The following is a 16117-nucleotide window of genomic DNA, read 5'->3' on the forward strand; positions in this document are numbered from 1 at the left end:
ATGCACAGTGTATGTACACCTGCAGGACAGAAGAGGGCACCAGATCTCATTGTGGATGGTTGTGAGCCACCATGTGGTTGCTGGGGATTGAACTCATGACCTCTGGAAGAGCAGTCAGTGCTCTTAACTGCTGAGCTATCTCACCCACAGAGAAGGAAACTTCTGTTTGTGATGAAGAGCTTTACAGAAAGTCTTAACCAATCAAAATGAAGAACTGCGGAGCCCTGTCCCATATAACTCCTGCCTCTGAAGACTCAGGGTTCACTGCAGAAGAGGGGGTGGAAAGACTAAGAGCTAGAGGAGGTGGGAGTTTGCTGTGAGATTGTGTCTCCCAGTGACGTGAGCTGAACCCGTCAAGTCTCATGGACATGGCTGCCTCAGCATGAGCCGAGCATAGAGAACAGACACGCTAACATGGGGTGGGGAAAGAGCATGAGGTCTCAGTCCTACACTAAGAACCACAGGCAACTGAGAACCGGAGAAATGGCCTTCCCTAGAGAGGAACGTATCAATTGGTTATCCAGAACCAAGAGGCCCGCCCGGAGAGCATACATACACGTAACATTAGACAGACAGCAGGGTTTGCTTATGGCTTGGGAATGTATTTGTGTAACAAAGATTAATAAAAATAGAGCCCAAGAATTTGAAAACGAACAAGAAGGGATACAGAGAAGGGTTTGGAAAGAGGAAAGGAAAGGTGTGTGCATGTGTGTGTGTGTGTGTGTGTGCATGTGCGTGTGTGTGCATGCGTGTGTGTGTGCATGTGAGTGTGTGCATGTGTGTGTGTGTGCATGCGTGTGTGCATGCGCGTGTGTGATGTAATTTAATCTCAAAAATTAATAATAATTAAAAAAAAAAAGAAAGCAGGCTGAGCAAGTCGTAGAGAGAATGCCAGGAGGCAGCATTCCTCCATGACCTATGCATCAGTTCCTGCCTTCAGGTTCCTTGCCTGGCTTCCTCAGTAACGGACTTACAACGCCAGGTAAAACAAAGCCTTTCCTTTCCTCCCCAGGTGGATTTGGGTCATTTCAGCACCAGTAACACTAACCAGACATACATCTTCATGCATTGTCTCTATTTCTGACCTGGTGATTTTACCTCATCCTTTCAGATCAAGGTACAGCCCGGGGGAAGCCTTTCCAGGTCTCTCCAGCCTGCACTGGCATTTATTCATGCGATGGGACTGGCAAGCTACATACCCTTACCATCACATGTCCCTCTGTTTTGACTGCATGAGTATGCTCCCTTGAGTTCTGTGATTACACACTGCCTGGCAACAGTAATTGTTCTGGGGATGTATGGTGAATGACTGAAGAATCATCTCAGGATGGGTACCTGACTTCATCCCTTATTTTAAAACCTTGCTACAAAGAAAATCTTTGCTATTCTCTAAAAGATACCGTCTACTTAAAAATAAACACATTGGGCTGGAGAGATGGCTCAGAGGTTAAGAGCACTGCCTGCTCTTCCAAAGGTCCTGAGTTCAATTCCTAGCAACCACATGGTGGCTCACAACCATCTGTAATGAGATCTGGTGTCCTCTTCTGGTGTGCAGGTATACATGTGGGCGAAACACTGTATACTTAAATAAATAAATCTTAAAAAAAAATAAACACACAAGAAATTGATTATTGGTGGTAATGGGGACATGGGTGTCAATATTAAGGGTTAAATTAAATGAAATAAAGTAGCACTGGCTTTTGGAACCGAATACTAACAAACCTGATTACATAGGTCAGAATTATAATCAAAGCCCATACTTTGCCATCATATGTGGCTAAATGCAACACTGTCTTAAAAACAACAAACAAAAAACTAAAACCATCTTATTTCAAGATAGGGGCTATGGTACAAAAAAGGTGAAGTGGGGCTGGAGAGATGGCTCAGAGGTTAGGAGCACTGGCTGTTCTTCCAAAGGTCCTGAGTTCAATTCCCAGCCACTACATGATGGCTCACAACCATCTCTAATATGATCTTGTGCCTTCTTCCGGCATGCAGGTGTATGTGCAGGCAGAACATTGTATACATAACAAATAAAAGGGGGAGGGTAATTAAGTGGTCCAGGTATGCCCTGAAAATAAAATGAGGCCAAAGTATGATGATTTGATTTGAGAAGTAGCCTATCCCCCCCCCCCCCGCTTTGATATCATAACAGAGACCATAGGAGCTGGGGACTCAGTGGTGGACCAGAGTTCAGCACCCACGTTAGACCATAGGAGCTGGGGACTCAGTAGTGGACCAGAGTTCAGCACCCACGTTAGACCATAGGAGCTGGGGACTCAGTGGTGGACCAGAGTTCAGCACCCACGTTGGGTGGCTCCCAATTACCTGTAACTGGAGCTCCAGATCTTACACCCTCTGCTGGCTTCCACAGGTATCCCAACACATGTTGCACATGCGCATGGCACACACGCGCACACACACACACACACACACACACACACATACACAGAGACACACACATATGCTAAAATGAAAGAAATTATTTTTATTTCTAACTCTAAAATGGCAAACTTACAGATAGATATATTCTTCATGTTGAAATGGCAGGGTAGAAGAGCCATTTAATTAAGTTTCGAAGGGACTCTCAACTAGGTTCAAGTGTATTGATGCATTTATCTGTTATATAAGATAAATGCTGAAGGTAGAAAATGCCAAATGAAACTGCAGTTAGCTGCAGAAATAGCGTCCTGCTTGAACATACAGTTTCTGGACTCCTTTCTAACACTCAGTGGTGAGGGTCTGACACTCAAGTGGTTGTCTTGGTTCTAGTTCCAACAGGAAACGCCTTTATATGGGTGCTCTGACAACACTAGCAGTCTGTCAAGTGTGGGAGCAGAGGCACAAAGAGGAAGCTGGGATGCAGGCAGCATCACAACAGCCATTTCCCAAGGGAAGGGAATTTTGGAAAAGGGGTGACTTTTGACAGCTGAGGCAGTCTCACTGTGGAGATGAAGGGAAACAAACTGACCGTTTGATTTCTGGCCATGACACTTCTGGGCTACAGCTGCACAGAAGCCAGAAGGGACAGGAGCCCGACGCACATCTCCATTCAGGTCCGCCTGGGTGGGCAGGTAAGAGACAACCAACACATCTGACACTCACCATAATGCTAAGGGCTCCAGGGTGGCAGCACTGGACTTTCAGCATGGGTGTGCCTTAGCTCTGACATACAGAAGTCCTCAGTATTACTGAATCAATGAATACAGAAAATGCAACTTATCAATGATATAACTAGGAAGTATTTATTTCCAGGCAGGGAACATATTTAAAATATTACTCAATATCGGAGCAGGATTTGTCAATAAATTCTATTCCAGGAGGGCAGAGGCAGGAGGATCTCTGAATTTGAGGCCAGTCTGGTCTTTGTAGAGTTCTAGGCTAGTCAGGGCTGTACAATGAGACTCTAAATACGGTTCTACGGATTAAATGTCATGATTACAAATGTGGTCAACCGTCATTATTTTTGGGTTCTTAAGTTTTGGGAGGACATATTTGTGAAATTGCCTGTAGTACTTTTACAGCCAAGTGCTGGGCAGCAAAATACCTGACTGCCCCATGCAGAATCTTGGCTGCGGTTGGACAGGATGTCTTATTCTAGACCTTGCAATGCGTTTTTGCTGTATATGATGTCTGCTTTTCATTTCTGTGCTTTTTGTTGCTGACTTTAAAATGGTCACCAAAGGTAGTATTAAAATACCATCCTATGTTCCCTAAGGGCAAAAGTGCAGTGGTTTGACTCCTGGAGAAAATAGCAGGAAATCTCCATTCAGGCAGAAGTTAGTATTCTATTGGTCATGAGCCAATGTTAGGAGTCAATAACATGGCTTCTAAAGAGACAGCTACAACACGGTAGTTGTATATAGTGGTTGGCTGAACGCTGGGAACAGAGGCTTAAAGAAACTTAGCCCTGTGTTTCCTTTAGACATGGTGGCTCAGGATTTGCGAATCAAGCATTCCAGAGACTTCACAGAATATAACCACAATGAAAACCACCGGTACATACTGTTTTTCAATTCCTACAAATTTTGAAGGAAAACTTACATATGACATATTTTTTCTAGGCAGAATCTAATTTGTATTCATGATAAAAAAAACAAAAAAACAAAAAAACAAGAGTGAGAAAACACCAAAATCCACCACTACTGCATAATTCAATGTAATATATTAAAATTTATTACTTTCTGAATATTATTCATTGAAGTTATCAATTAACATTCTCTAGAAGACCTTATCATTTAAAAATTAGAGAATCCAGTAGGAGGGAAAAGAAAAAGCACCCCATTTAATACGTTAATTTTGAGAACATCCACATATGCACTGTTCTTCCACCAGGACTCAGCCCTGGTTAGCTCAATCTTACTTAGGCCAATGTACACACACTCCATAATAAATCCTACATTACTCAAAAGCTTTGTGCTTCTACTTACAGCAGCATTAAGAACTCACGTTTTAAGGATCGCCACTCCATTGGCTATTGTAAACAATTCTCCATGCTGGTACACAAGGATATTTAGTCAGCCAACAAAGACTTCTGAAGACTATCACAGAAGAAGCATTTTTATTTTTGTATTTGTTTAAAGTGTTCAACCTTGAAAGCATACAATAGAAACTAAGCTGACATTTCTAGCTCATATTTAACTATGAGAATATATCCCCCAAAGGTCATTAATATTTATAAAAAAATTTACTAGCATTCTGTAGAAATCCCCACATATCAGTTAAGAGGACTTTGTAGCTAGTGCTCTTCAGTTTTTAGACTAGACACAGGATACGTGTTATAAAGAAACTTGCAGACCAATATTGGATGCCTGGATACCACAGTAGTAAGATTTACCCAACAGTTTTATTGTTATAAAACATTTTGGCTCCTTTTCCACACACCACATAGGTAGTAATCTACTGGTGACTAACAGGTTCATATGCTGCAATCATCCTTTTCCTCACTGGAAATGAAGCAATGGAGCTCTGCCAACTGGGTAGGAAGGGACACACCCAGGCCCTGCCGTCAAGGCAGCCCCTTGAGGAAAACCTTAAAAGACTATCATCAAGCCATATTTCATAAAAGGTCAATATACAGAGAATGTGCTTCCTCACAATTAAAGGTCATCTTGAGTCAAATACTAAGAAGGGAAACAGCCTAGAGAGATAAATACCTATACATCCAACCATCTCCTAACTACAAAGCAAAACCATTCCAACTGTGACTGAAAAAAAAAAAAAAAAAAAAATCAATGCTCACAATCAGTGCGTAAGAATGTATCTCCAAGGAATGAGTGTACATACACAAAAATTTTAAAAGGGGGTTTGTGATTAAAGCAAAACTAATTTGAAGCAATTAGAGAGTCCAATGGTTTTCTATGTTTTCTTTTATATCCTTTATTTTTAATTGGTATTTTAGAACAGCAAATTATCTTTCACAGCAGTGCCTTCTGGTCTGATAACATAGTCGCCGTTTCTAAATGTAAAGATTTAAAATAAATCAAAATGAACATTAAGGCATACAAACAGCTACTTTAAGTCTGTTCTTACTTAATAAGAATAATTTTACTCATTAAAATACATGGAATGTTGGCACACAACTGAAGCTGCTGTAAAAGATCCAATGTTCTGTGGGTTACTGAAATTGTCTAGAAACATACCTTACATGGTTTTTGTTTTACAAATTTAAGTATTGAGAAATTTCTAAATCATAAGGAACAATTAAAATAAAATGCTTTATTTGAAAATTATGTACAGAATACATTTTATATTATGACAAGGAGACGGGGAAGAAGGAAGAGCCCTTGCCCTCCAATCAGAGCTCTTCACTTTCTGCTGGAGATGGCCACCTTTCTCTGGATTGAGTGTACAGTTCAGTTTGGATTTCCTAAGCTGAAAAAGGAGACTCTGTAGCTGAATTAAAAGTGGTGCTGCACTGTTACTAGCTGGTTTGTTTCCACAAAATGCTCTTGATCCCTGCTAACTCAAAAACCTTAAAGAAGGAATTTTCTGGTATAATTTCATGACAAAAAAAGGCATAACTACCAAGAGTGATGAGTTTAAGCATTTCATCCTAAAGAAACTGCAAAATGGCTATTTACTTATGCATAATTGGAAATGCTGCAGTTTCTTTAGTGATTTCCATTAGTCTAACAGTAAAAAGCCATACAACTATCAAAAATGCCCTTAATCTAAATGTCACTGTGGACAATGTATCTTTGATGACTATCCAAATGAGGCCTACTTACTGTAAAATTATCAGATGGATAAAATTCATTAATGGCTTTTGACTGTGCCAGTAATAGTACCAACGTTCTACAAAACAAAAGGCTGGTGTAACTGAAAGTCAAATACATGTCGGAAAATGAATTTAAAGGCTGCTACAAATGCCATGTGTACACTATGGTGACCAGCACACAGAAAAGCCAACCTGTTGCACTCGTCAGTCCCCAATAGTCAGATTATGATTTCTCATGTGCAGATTTAGGCGTTTCTCCATCTTTGTCTTCATCTTCCTCGTCACAATCCCCATCTGTCTGCTGTTCCAGTTCCTCTTTTGTGATCATTTCAAAATCATTCCCGTTTCCACTACTGTGCTGTGACGGGTCGTCCTCCCTCCTGTCGCTGTCTGTGTCTGAGTGCCGCTCTCCCCCTGAGCCTTCTGTTCCATGACTGCCTGGTGCTGCTTTCCCGTCTTCGTCCTCCTTTTTCTCACTATCTGACTTTTCCTCACTGTCAGACTTCTGTTGCTTTTTGGTTTCAGACTTGTCATCTTTCTTTAAGTCTGCTTTTGGTCCTTTGTATTCATGTGTGTACAGAGGCCTGAAGGAGTCAATGAAGCCCACATCAGCAGTCAGATTTGGCAAGAACCAGAAGTGGTGCCTTCCTCCAGTCATCAGCCAAATGATGAGGAACAGAATGCAACGAGCTGTGGGAACAAAAGTTTCTTCTGAATAAATGAATCAACTACAGGGAAACTGTATCAACAAGAAACGGAGACAATATTTAGCCTTATTTGCATATTTTATGCACCATAAAGAAGGATATCTAGTCAGACTAGCTTAGAAGATGCAAGTATCTTAAGAGTACTCTGCCCTGAACTCAGGAACAAATGTTATTGCCACTCTCAAAACATTACTTCTATTTTTTAAAATCTGGGTGCATGCATTTTGAGATGTTGTACTTCATTAAGTCGCGGCCAGCTGCAAGTTGAAGCCTTCATGAGCTCATGGTGTAAGGAAAGAACAGCATATGAGCAAGGGTTACACCAACTGTAAGAAAGCAGCTGGCGAAAAGGAAAATCAATCTAGTCCTTATGTACTTGTCTGGATTTTAAAAATTACTAAAACTACATTCAACATACAATACAGAATAAATGCAATTATAATGCTGAAAAAGTGTACACACAGAAACATATATATTATTATTTCTGATTTTAAAATAAATACAAACAATTCAGTGGGCTCTTATATGTATTGCGGATCTAAAGCATGTGCTAACTTGTCTAAAAGACAGCTCAGCCTTGAAAAAAGAGTCCAGGCATTAGGAAATTTCTATCGTAGAACTGTTTTATTAATTAGGTAAATTATGCTTATTTAAGTACCAATTGCCTCAACATTAAGAAAAAGTTTATGTACCTTAAATATAAATTAGGTATAGTGCTGCATGCCTGTAATCCTAGCACTTGGGAGGCAAGGTCTGAGATACACATCAGAATCCTATCTCAAAATACTAAAAGGGGTGGGTGTGGAGGTGCAGCTCTTTAATCGCAGCACTCGGAGGCGGAGACAGGTGGCTCTCAAGGTCAGAGGCCAGCCTGGTCTACAGAGTGAGTGCAGGACAGCCAGGACTGTTACACAGAGAAACCCTTTCTTGAAAACAAGACCAAAAACAAGAAAAAACACACAAAACAACAGCAACAAAACTAAAAGAAATAAAAACCAATGAAATCCCACAATGCTAACACAGAAAGATTGCTCAAACACATGGCTTATGAGGTAACTCTTGGTTTTGTTTGTGATGGGGGTTGGGCTGGAATCCACGGTGGCCTGTCCATTAGGCAACATAAACCTACATTCTTAACCTTTTACATCTTGGGATGGGCTAAATTTGAGATGGGCAAGCCTTAACTCTCCATCCTCTTGCCTCAGCCTTCCAGGTAGCTGGGATCACACATGCTTATAATCACACCTGGCGGAGAGCACTCTTCGTACAGTGTCACAAACTTTGGTTATTTCAGATGGTTTTCCATTAATTTACCAATATGTGTAGATTAGTGATCTTTCTTTCCTGTTTCTGAGACAGGTAGCCCCGTCTGTTCTGGAACCTGTTCTGTACGCCAGGCTGGCCTCAGTCAAGAGCTCTGTCCCCCTCTGCCTTGAGTGCTGGGACTAAAGGCATGGGCCACCACATCTGGTTTTATTTATTATGTTAAAAGTTCACAATGACTATACAAATGTTCTAGGGTAAACAGTTTTGTTTTATTCTGTTTTCCTTAAAATTATGTACAACTATTTAAAAAATAGCTTACAAAATAGAGGATCCATGCTTTTCTCATTGTTGTACTTTGGATAAATCAAAGGATATGGTTTTTATATATGCCGTAGTTTATAAGGCAGGATTTACAAATAATCTTACTTATAAAAAGGTCATAAACAAACAGAATTTCTTACCACATGTAAACTGGGCAAAACAGAATTATAATTCCAGTTTTTCTCTATATGGCAAAAGATAAAAGGATGAACCACAGAAAAACTATGACATGTACCATCCTACCATTCTTACAGTAAAAGCTGCAATTTTAGAAAAGTGTCACATCTTATTTTAAGTGGTGATATTAACCATGCATATTGAAAAACACCAAAAAAATTTGAGTAATTCTATACCACAGTATTTGTAAGTGGGGTATAGATCAAAACTATTTGAAAAACAAAGTGGAGGGTGGGATGCAGCTCAGTTGGTGGAGTGCTTGCCTAGCAGGCAGGAGGCAGCGTGGGTCTAATTCTTCGCACCACATAAGCAGGCAAGGTGATGCATGCCTGTAATGTCAGCACTCGGGCCGTACAACAGGGCCATGAATTCAAGGTCACCCTCTGTTGCACTGCAATTCTGATGCTAGCTGGGTTACATGTGACCTTAAAATATTATATATACAACACACACATTATATATACTTGTATTTACATGTTGGGTTTGCTTCTTTAATTTGTAAGACTATCCCTAATACTTATATGTATAAACCTGGAAAATTATTTTCAAAATTCAAAACAACATTTTAAAGGTCAAAACAATCTAACATAAATTATAGTACACTGGCTTAATTAAAATATAGCAACTAGAATAATTCTACTCAGTAGAATTAATCCTTTGCTGAAAAGCTTCAAGAAATTTTTGTGAATTTCACTAGTTTGTGGGGGTCAGTCTTATTCTCTTTCCTGTGAGTTCAAATGTACGGCTTTCCTCCCTGAGACAGGCAGGCATTAGACTGACACTAGGTGCCTGCTAACAGGACTGGCTACTATTTCTTGGCCTACAAATGTGCTGTGCTGTCTGCAGAAGCAGTAAGAGGTGTTCTCAAGGTGACTAAGCTAGAGGAAGAAAACAAATCAGAGTTAGGTGAAAAGGGCTCATTTAATGAGAGCACAGATCAAACGGGAGGCCTGTTACCACGGTAGACTTAAAAAAAGTGGGTGAACTCTTGGTTTCGTGTGAATGGTGGCCAACTCAGGACCTATGGTGACCAGGGAAGGTGCGAATACACAAACTGTTTAGAACTATACAAATAAAAATTAATTACCTACCAGAGAATAATATGCATCCAGTTTAGTTACTGTGGGCCAAAGTTCTGTCTTCTAACAGCAGAAACTAGATCAATACTGGAGGCGATTTATTTTTCTATAAAGCAGTACCTGCTCTAGGCTGGGAATGGTGGCATGCGCTTTTAGTTCTAAGACTTAGAAAGCCAAAGATAGGTGGATTTCTTTGAGTTTGAGGCCAGCCAGGGTTATGTAGTAAGACCCTGCCTTTAAAAAAAAATGTATAAAAGATCTCAATAATTCTGAATGTTAAAAACCATCCACTTTGTCTTCCTATTTGGTTTTTAGTTATTTAACTCCTTAGTTCAACTAGAATTTAGGTGAAAGTGAAAAGTTATAATTGTCCCTAAGCGGCAGACAAATTGTTTTGAATCATTTTAACTGAATATGTAAATAGAAAAATATTTAATACAAGTTATATTTACTTTACCTCAAATATCTCTAATGATTCACCACTGCAAAAATAAATCTCCACTATAGCTAATTTTAAAACACACCTACATGCAGATTAAAATACAGGAATGTATTAATATTAATTAAGATATAGTAATATTTTATATATTTCAAAATAACTAAGAATAAATTTCAAGTGTATTACCGTAAAAAATGATAGCTAACAAGGCAATGGATTTTTTTTTAAAGACAGGGTTTCTCTGTGTAGCCTTGACTGTCCTGGACTCACTTTGTAGACCAGGCTGGCCTCGAACTCACAGCGATCCACCTGCCTCTGCCTCCCGAGTGCTGGGATTAAAGGCGTGCGCCACCACACCCGGCAAGGCAATGGATATTTTAACTTGATTTAATCATTCCACAATGCAAAAAACCCCCATATATATATATATAAAAATAAATAATTGAATCATGCTTTATACTGTATAGAAAACATAGTATAAATAAAACATGAAAGTTTGAAAAGACATAGAAAATGCTAGATCGGAGCCAACGTAATGCGCTCTGCGCTCTGACTTACAACACAGGCTCACACCCTTGCTGTCTATACTGATTTTGCTACTCAGCTTCTCTGGAGCTCCAGGGTGAAGTCTGAGTGCTCATACCCACCTTATACCAAGAGCCGTAGTATTAGAGACACTTACCAATAGCAAGGAGAAGAATGCTGGCTACAAAGCAGCCTGCGCCCACACTGAGGTAATACACACCTACTCTCATTTCTGCTGGCCAGAGAGGGAAGAGGGTGGCTGCTATTACTGCAATCACTGCAACAAGAAATGACAAAGTTACACAGTAACTTTTAGAAGAAATATTTTAATGGCTCGATTACAATTAACAGTGGGGGGGGGGCGGGGAGGGGGGCAGGACTGATAAATAGCTGAAGAAAAAAAGCACCATCTATGTAGGGATGATTATCAGCAACTTCATGTTATTTAACATAACATTTTATACTGTTCTTAAATAGGTTAGCATTTTTCAAAAGTCTAGATTACATTTAATTAATAAGAATACCATCTAGACATTAAAACTATTCTTTAAGTCAGCAACTACTGTCATTTTGAAGCTACTACTTTTTTTTTTTAATTAGGAATAGAGAAGCTTAAACAAAACAACCAAACAACACCCACTCCCAAAATTTGAAGACCCCACCTCCCACCCCAGGGGAATCAGATTCACAGAGTTGAGGCTGTTGTCTTTTAATGGGCAGAGCGGTTAGACAAACTATATAAAAGCATTTCTAGGGTTTTTTTTTCCTGCATTTATAGTAGGGTCTCTTAGAAAACTGTTTAGAAATGAGAAGCCTGGTTATTAAGTCTTTATCATTTTTTGTTTTGTTTTTCGAGACAGGGTTTTCTGTGTTACAGCCCTGGCTGTCTTGGAACTCTCTTTGTGGATCAGCCTGGCCTGAAACTCACAGAGATCTGCCTGCCTCTGCCTCCCGACTGCTGAGATTAAAAAAGCATGCACACCACCGTGCCCGGCCTTTAAGTCTTTAACATTAAGAACAGGATTTGAGCACTATGCATAAGCTAGGTAACCCTTCCAAAGCTAATTTACCTTATATTTGGTAAGACATGTTCTTATTGGAATGAGACACGAGAAGGCATTTATGACAAAGTGACTACTACACTATATGCAATCTATAGCATTAGTCTTTTGGGCTTAAATATGTTTCAACTCTTACTGTATGTGTCTCCAAATGGGATCCTATAATGTCTTACTCACCAATAATATTTTAGCTAGTATGGTTTTACTATTTGTTAAACTATTATTTCCCACCCATTTTGCCTCCAAACTTAAGAAAACTACATAAATAAGTTTAATGCCTATATTAAAAATGAGTCAAAGGCTATAGTGAAGATGAAATCTTCATCCAGTTTTTGTTCCACTGTTCAGTGGTAAACACTATTAAGCTTATCCTAGTCAAAGATTGCTTATGTACAATAAAAATTAGCTACAAATAACTTTTTCTAAATAAATGAACTTATGCAACTTTTCACTCTTTGGCAGTTTTCTTTTCATTGTTTAAAAGCTGCATGACACTCTATCACACAGGCATTATTTCACTCTTCTACTGAGGAACTTGCATGGTAAGAGACAGTACTGCAACGCGTGCAATGAATGCATGACTGGGACTCCCTAACAGAGTGAATTCTCGGCTGGGGGTGTAGCTCAGTGAGTAGTGCTCTCCTAGCATGTGTAATACCCTGGGTTTGATCTTAGACACTGTAACAATAAGCAAAACCTAACAACACTGAAAGAATCACGACAATTAATTCTTTCAATGAACTGGTAGCCAGAAGACACACACATTTAAAATGTGAAGGTTATTTGATAGATTGTTGTCTTCAAATGAAGTCTGAGGTATGTTGATCAACATAGCAAATGAGTAAGTGCATATACTTCGTTCAACTGTGTGCACAAAGAGGAATGTAAGACAAATTCCTGCAAGAGTTACAGGGTCAATGCATTTGCATCTACAGTTTGAAAGGTATTGCCAAACTGCCTGCTATAAAGTAAAAAGAACTGTACCATCGATAGTCAGGAGTGGTCCCTCCACCCCGGGACTTCCACTGTTAACTTTTGTAATCTTAGTATTTGTCACTTCACTCTGTATTAACTCTTTATCATATTTTAGCCAGGTTGTTCTACCATGTTAATACTATAAATATCTTTGTTTTAGTTATTGCAAATAATTTTAGTTTATTACTTAATCTTCTAACTTTATTTAAAGTATCCTCTTGGGCAGTTCTTACTTTATATTAAATTTAGAAATATTTTTTGGGGGTGCTGCACTCCACCCCCTAAGCTTTAGATTACACTAAAAAGCTACTTATATCCTCCTACTTACCAAGAATTAATCCCATGACAAATGTTTTAATGTGAACTGGGTCATAGATCCACACATAAACCTAGAAGAATCAAGAAACCTCAGTGCTTAAAAGTTCTAAGGTCACATGAGTAAGTAGTTTACTTCTGTACCGTAGCTCCTCAAACGCAGTCCCCAACCTCTGAACACACTAACAACTCTCTGATACAACTATACTCAATCATTACAACCCTAGTTTTAGCTGAGTTTCTGTAAAGTACAGTGTTCTTCCACTTCCTAGTTCTATTTTGAACAACACCCTTTATTGGTTTTTTTTGCTTTGTTTTGTTTTCTGATTTATTTATATTTCTAACATTTGAGTTTCTGATTCAACCTCTATTTTAATATTTACATCTTCCTTGGGAATTAGATTTAAAAACATTAGTTTTGCTACTTACCACAAAAAAAAAATCCCTCTAAAACCTTATGGCTTCTTTTTTTTTTTTCCCCCTGAGACTGAGTTCCTCTGTATAACATAAATAGCCTTGGCTGTCCTGGAACTTGCTCTGTAACCAGGCTGGCCTTGAACTCACAGAGATCCACTTGCCTCTGCCCACTGGGCATTAAAGAGCTGGGACTAAACGCGAGCACCACCACACCCATCTATTTTAAAAAAAATTTTTTTTCCAATTTGAAAAGCCTGGAAACATGGCGATTCTCGTGTCTATGTGTACGACCTACCCTTTCCAAGGCGGCAGGCTTTTGTCTGCCTTGCTTCCTTTCCTTGTACAATGGGCAAGGTGCCAGTCAGTTCTGAAGGCTCAAGTCAAACGCACATGGTCTCTAGACTCTGCTTATCCCTCCTAATTAAATTAAGCATACCTACATGGTGTTCTCACAGCATTAACACAGAGAGATGCGTAGGTGGCCCTTGACTTTAACTGACTATAGAAGCTTCCTTGTAGAGAACTGCATTGTATTTTACCGTGTCAGTTCCAGCACCCATGACATGCTTAAGCATCCTGACATGCTTAACACTGAAGATGTTTGCGCTCTTCAATTGCAGAGTTTCAAACACTCAGCCCTAGGATCCACTGTTTTTTACATATCAGATAACTGGTATAAATGTATCAAGAAAGAAGAATATGCCTTGAAATTCCAACAACTCAGCAGCTAGGGCATAGCTACTATTTTTGCGGCACTTAAGTGCCTACTGCTGTAACAGTCTTCATACAAGGCCACGTGCAAAGTACTAGTAATATTGAAAATTTCACACTCTTCAAGAGATGTGTCAGCCGGGCATGGTGGCGCACACCTGTAATCCCAGCACTCGGGAGGCAGAGGCAGGTGGGATCCCTGTGAGTTCGAGGCCAGCTTGGTCTTAAGTGAGTCCAGGACAGCCAAGGCTACACAGAAAAACCCTGTCTCGAAAAACTAGAAAACAACAAACAAGAGATGTCTGATGAAAAGCCATAGATAATAGGGGATCCCCATGAACCACCCTGTTCTTTTTTCTCTTGATGATAATAGAAATTATGCACTTTAACTGGGAAAATTAAATCCTCAATATAAAAAGTGCATTTTCAAGATGTTATCTCAGGTAAGCCTGACAACATAGTGAACCCAAGGGTAAGTGTCCATAAGATGATGGTTTGCTAAAATAGTTTTATGGCCATCACAGACCATGAGGCACCTCGGCAAGAAGACTAACAGAGGAAAAAAGAAAGGAGAAGCTTGTGCCTGCTACGGAGCTTCATGCCTGTGCGCGCACCCCGAGCACACGCATGAGAAAGAGAGGATCTGACTTGTACTAAGCTACTGCAGTTTCAGGCCTCATCTCATTCATACAGTCAGATCCAATCCTAACTTTTCACAAAACTAGGTTAGACAAGTGGGCTTTTTCAAAGTTATCTTTTTTTTTTTTTTTTTTCCCCCGGAGACAGGGTTTCTCTGTGTAGCCTTGGCCATCCTGGACTCACTTTGTAGACCAGGCTGGCCTTGAACTCACAGCGATCCGCCTGCCTCTGCCTCCCGAGTGCTGGGATTAAAGGTGTGTGCCACCACTCCCGGCTTAAATTGTTTCTTTTTGTAGTGATGGTATCAAATATATTTTTCAGATTTTCTATGAAAACTGGAGCTCTGTGATACTGGAAACCAGTACTATAATCTCACCTCATTTCCATCCACAAAAGCTTGATCATCATGGGGCTCAAGTTTGAATTTTTTCTTAGTTTCCTTCTTTTTTGGAGTTCCTGGAGTTTCCTCCTATAAAAGGACAGGTGAATAGAATAAAACACTCAAGACAAGAAAAAGTTGTGACCTCCATGAAGTGAAAAATTCTCTCTATTTCTCACATTAGCAAAAATCCTTCAGATCAGTATTTACAAGCAATTGGACAACGTCTCATGTGACTGTTAAAGTGTTGTAATCAGAAGACAATGAAGATCACATGAACACGACAGTTTAATTTGTCATCCATGTATGTAATGCTTCTCCTGCACGCAGCACTCTTAAGAAGGCCCGAGCTGTCCACGACCTGCAGTTAGCAGGTATGAGTCTGCACGTGGGTGCTGGAAGTTGAACATCGGTCCTCTGGTACAACAGCCTCTGAGCGGCCTCTCCAATCCCCACAGAGATTTCTGCATTTTAAATTTAACTTGAGGGAAACTTACCTTTTTGGAATCTTCCTTTTCACCATCTTTCTTTTTCTCTTTTTCCTTTTTTGTTTTTTCTTCTTTTATGCTTTCTTTCTTGCCTTTTTTATCTTCTTCTTTCCCACTTTCAGATTTTCCTTTATCTTTTTCTTTTTTTACATCTTTATCATATTTCATTTTCATTACTTTTAGGGCCCGATGATAAAACTGTTTCTTTAAAAGCCTCGAGGGGAAAAGTGATAGTTCTAGTATTACAATCCCCATCAATTACAAAGACACAGACTTCTCAAAAAAGCAAAAATATTAAAATCCAAATAAAATGAGCAAAGAAAGATGTGAACTATCAACTTATAGTTATAATAAGTAAACCTATGAAAAAATTACAGTGAAATATAAAGATACCAAAT

At 39.4% G+C, this 16117-nt stretch overlaps 1 protein-coding gene across 2 annotated transcripts in view; it reads right to left on the bottom strand.

Annotated features, from left to right (window-relative positions):
* Nucleotides 1-5301: 5301 nt before the first annotated feature.
* Sec62 (SEC62 homolog, preprotein translocation factor) overlaps nt 5302-16117 on the bottom strand; it is a 28229-nt gene continuing 17413 nt past the window's right edge. Inside the window, exons 4-9 of one of the 2 annotated variants that reach the window (XM_051157023.1) lie at nt 15729-15933; nt 15229-15321; nt 13099-13159; nt 10892-11011; nt 6462-6910; nt 5302-5874 (exon numbers count right to left, since the gene is read on the bottom strand). In XM_051157023.1, the coding sequence (XP_051012980.1) occupies nt 5719-5874; nt 6462-6910; nt 10892-11011; nt 13099-13159; nt 15229-15321; nt 15729-15933 (1084 nt within the window). In that variant the 3' untranslated portion in view covers nt 5302-5718. Of the gene's footprint in view, nt 5875-6316; nt 6911-10891; nt 11012-13098; nt 13160-15228; nt 15322-15728; nt 15934-16117 lie in introns of those variants that run through there. The other variant, XM_051157022.1, reaches the window with a different exon arrangement.

This window comes from Acomys russatus, chromosome 15, assembly GCF_903995435.1.
Source record: "Acomys russatus chromosome 15, mAcoRus1.1, whole genome shotgun sequence".
NCBI classification, from domain to species: domain Eukaryota; kingdom Metazoa; phylum Chordata; class Mammalia; order Rodentia; family Muridae; genus Acomys; species Acomys russatus.